The 2717-nt window shown below is 50.1% G+C and overlaps 1 protein-coding gene across 10 annotated transcripts in view; it reads right to left on the bottom strand.

Moving 5' to 3' along the window:
- LOC113207980 (regulating synaptic membrane exocytosis protein 2) overlaps positions 1-2717 on the bottom strand; it is a 74018-nt gene that overhangs the window by 41452 nt on the left and 29849 nt on the right. For all 10 annotated transcript variants that reach the window (XM_052264542.1, XM_052264541.1, XM_052264535.1 and 7 more), the window contains exon 2: positions 2192-2396. In XM_052264542.1, coding sequence (XP_052120502.1) covers positions 2192-2396 — 205 coding nt within the window. The remainder of the gene's footprint in view (positions 1-2191; positions 2397-2717) is intronic.

The raw sequence follows: 2717 nt of genomic DNA, 5'->3' as shown, positions 1-2717 counted from the left end.
GGGGGGGGCTATAGTCCGAATATTATTGAAGATTGGGCAGAGATTTAAAGGGATCGAAAGTAAGTACAAGTAATGTGGTGGTCGGCGACCAACGGGAGGAGGCGCCTCAACCGCAAGCGCCTGTCAACGGAGAGGTAGGCAAGCCCGTTGCACGCGAATGTCGTGCTGGAGCCTACCTCTCTCTCGCCCCCTCCCTTGCTTTCCCAGTCCACCACGCACGCATGCACGCACGCACGCACGCACGCACGCACGCAAGCACGTACGCACGCACGCATGCACTCACGCACACACACACACACACACACACACACAAATTGTTGTTGTGACCTTAATTTACAAAATATGTTGTCAATTCGCGACAGCCCATTCTTGCTTCTTGATCAATTCCAAGTCGATACGAAGTGCTTGTTAATTTGCGCTTTTCGATTTTAAGTTCAAATCACGAATTTTACATAGTTTAACATTTATCTGGCGCGGCCTATGGGCACTTTTAATGGTGGCCTTTTCCTTCGAAAAATCTTTACCAATAAATGAATTTCCCTTCCTCTACCCGCTGTCGTCAGATGAGTCAATATTTCCCCCAAACTCTATCTGGAACGCGCTCGCGACATGCACGCGGAGCGTAGGTCGCGAGCCGTTAGATAATCCTATCATCCGGTCACTGCCTCTGAGCGTCGGCGCGGCACGGCGACGGCGCACGCCCCGCGACCAGCTGGACAAAGGCAGCCGCGCCGCCGGAGCTGAGTAGCCGCCCGCTGGACGGCGAAAAATAAAGTGACATTCCGGGTGTTGCCGAGAATAGCTGTCCGGGACTAAAAATAATACGAAACCGACAATGCGGCACACGATAGGCGACAGGGGGTACAGCTACAGCTCTTCCCCGCCGTACGCGGATCACTGGCAGAAAATGGTACACTGATAAACCAAATGTTTAACTGCTCAACACTTGTAAGTGTGCAACCACAAGTGCAATACTTGCAAGTAGTGTTCAATTCAGTAGTAGTACACTTGAAAGTGTTAAACTCGGTGTATGAGGGAAGTGTTCAACAGAAGAGTTGCACACTTACAAGTGCACAAAAACCGAGTTGAACACTTGCAAGTGTACTACTACTGAATTGAACACTTGCAAGTACTGAACTTGCGGTTGCACACTTACGAGTGTTGAGCAGTTGAACACTTGGTTTATCAGTGTAAACTTTGAAGGAACTTTTATCGTACCAAAGATGCATTTCTGTGAAAACTACTGGCAAATCTAAATCTTGCAACTGACTAATTTGCAAACATTCCATTTTTATCATACAAATTTGTAATTATTTTCAATATGTAAATTGGCATTTGCCGATGTGTGCTAGATGTGCGCAACCCTGCACCTTAATAACTTGTCCGTTAAAAAGTACCTCCCGATTTAGAGTGCTTGGAAAGGCGCTGCACGTGATCAATACGATCGAGATCGACGGCGAACATGACGACAACCCCTGAGCGGTCTTGTCCTTCACAACATCGAATTTTTGGGGCATTTTGACGTTTAGACGTTGGTTTGACTTAGCATTACTCTGAATAAACGTTAGTCCAACTGATCGTGCGCCAAACTGATCGTTAGCACTTGCGGGCATTAGCCGAACTGAGCGTTAGTGGTTTTTTGAGTAGCTAAATGAGCATTACCACTGAACGTGACCTAAACTAAGCCTCAGAATAATTGAATTTGTAACTGACTGAGCATTACCGCATGAGCCTTTTCGTAGGTCTTAGCGTTGACCGTTCTAAGCGTTGATCAAAGTGAGCGTCTATTATTCTTCGCGTTTATCTTACTTATCATCACGCTAACGTTCAGTTTGCCAAACGTTTATTCAGTCACAAACTTATTCCATCTAATGACGGTTTACCTGACGGTCAGTTAGGCCAGCTAGGCCAACAAGCAGTTAGGCTAACGCTCACTTTTTGGTGGAAACGTCCACAAAAAACCACGCTGAGCACGGCATGCCCTAGGAACGCACGAGTGTGATTTGTGTCCACACTAGACCCTCGCGCATTTTTGTGTGTGTGTGAATATAGACACACGAGTTGTACATTAGTTGAGCATGAGATTGTGCATAACTTGTTGCTGCTTAGTAGGCAGTGCTTACAACTCGGCAAGTCTCATGCTCAACATAATCCTCAAAAGATGCGTTACTTCTCACTCCGGCGTGCTCACCTTGTTGGAGCGCAGCGTCACCTTGCCCCCGCATCGCGCGCAGCAGCGGATGTTACAATAGTTGCACACGTGGCCGACGCCGTCCGCGAACTTGGTCTTGAGGCAGATGTGACACGTGGCGTCCAGCTCGACGCCCGCCTTCTTGTGCTGCTCCGACCGCTGGCGGATGCTCTCCTCGAGCACCTGGACCTCATCTTGCTTGCGCCTGAAACAGGAACAGAGAAGGGGGGGCAGAGCGTTAGCGAAGGTTGCTCCACGACGAAGAATGATAAGGCGCAGACGGCATATTGGGGAGGAGACAGGGCGCCCGACGAGTCACGGGTAGGCCACCCGGTGAGCACGCGTGTCGTGCGGGTCTGTGATTTGCCTACCGTCCAGGGGCTACACGCGAGTCGAGCGCGGGCGGATGGAGGGCGGCAGGGGAAGGGGGCACAGGCGGGGAGCACATAGGCTCGTCTTCTTGAATGACTCCATACAGGCTCGAGTCCAGGCCTAGCAGCCTTGGCGACCTACTTGATGGTTGCCG

This window comes from Frankliniella occidentalis, unplaced genomic scaffold (assembly GCF_000697945.3).
Source record: "Frankliniella occidentalis isolate FOCC.00 unplaced genomic scaffold, Focc_3.1 Scaffold20, whole genome shotgun sequence".
NCBI lineage: Eukaryota > Metazoa > Arthropoda > Insecta > Thysanoptera > Thripidae > Frankliniella > Frankliniella occidentalis.
This window is presented reverse-complemented; position numbering and strand designations above follow the sequence as displayed.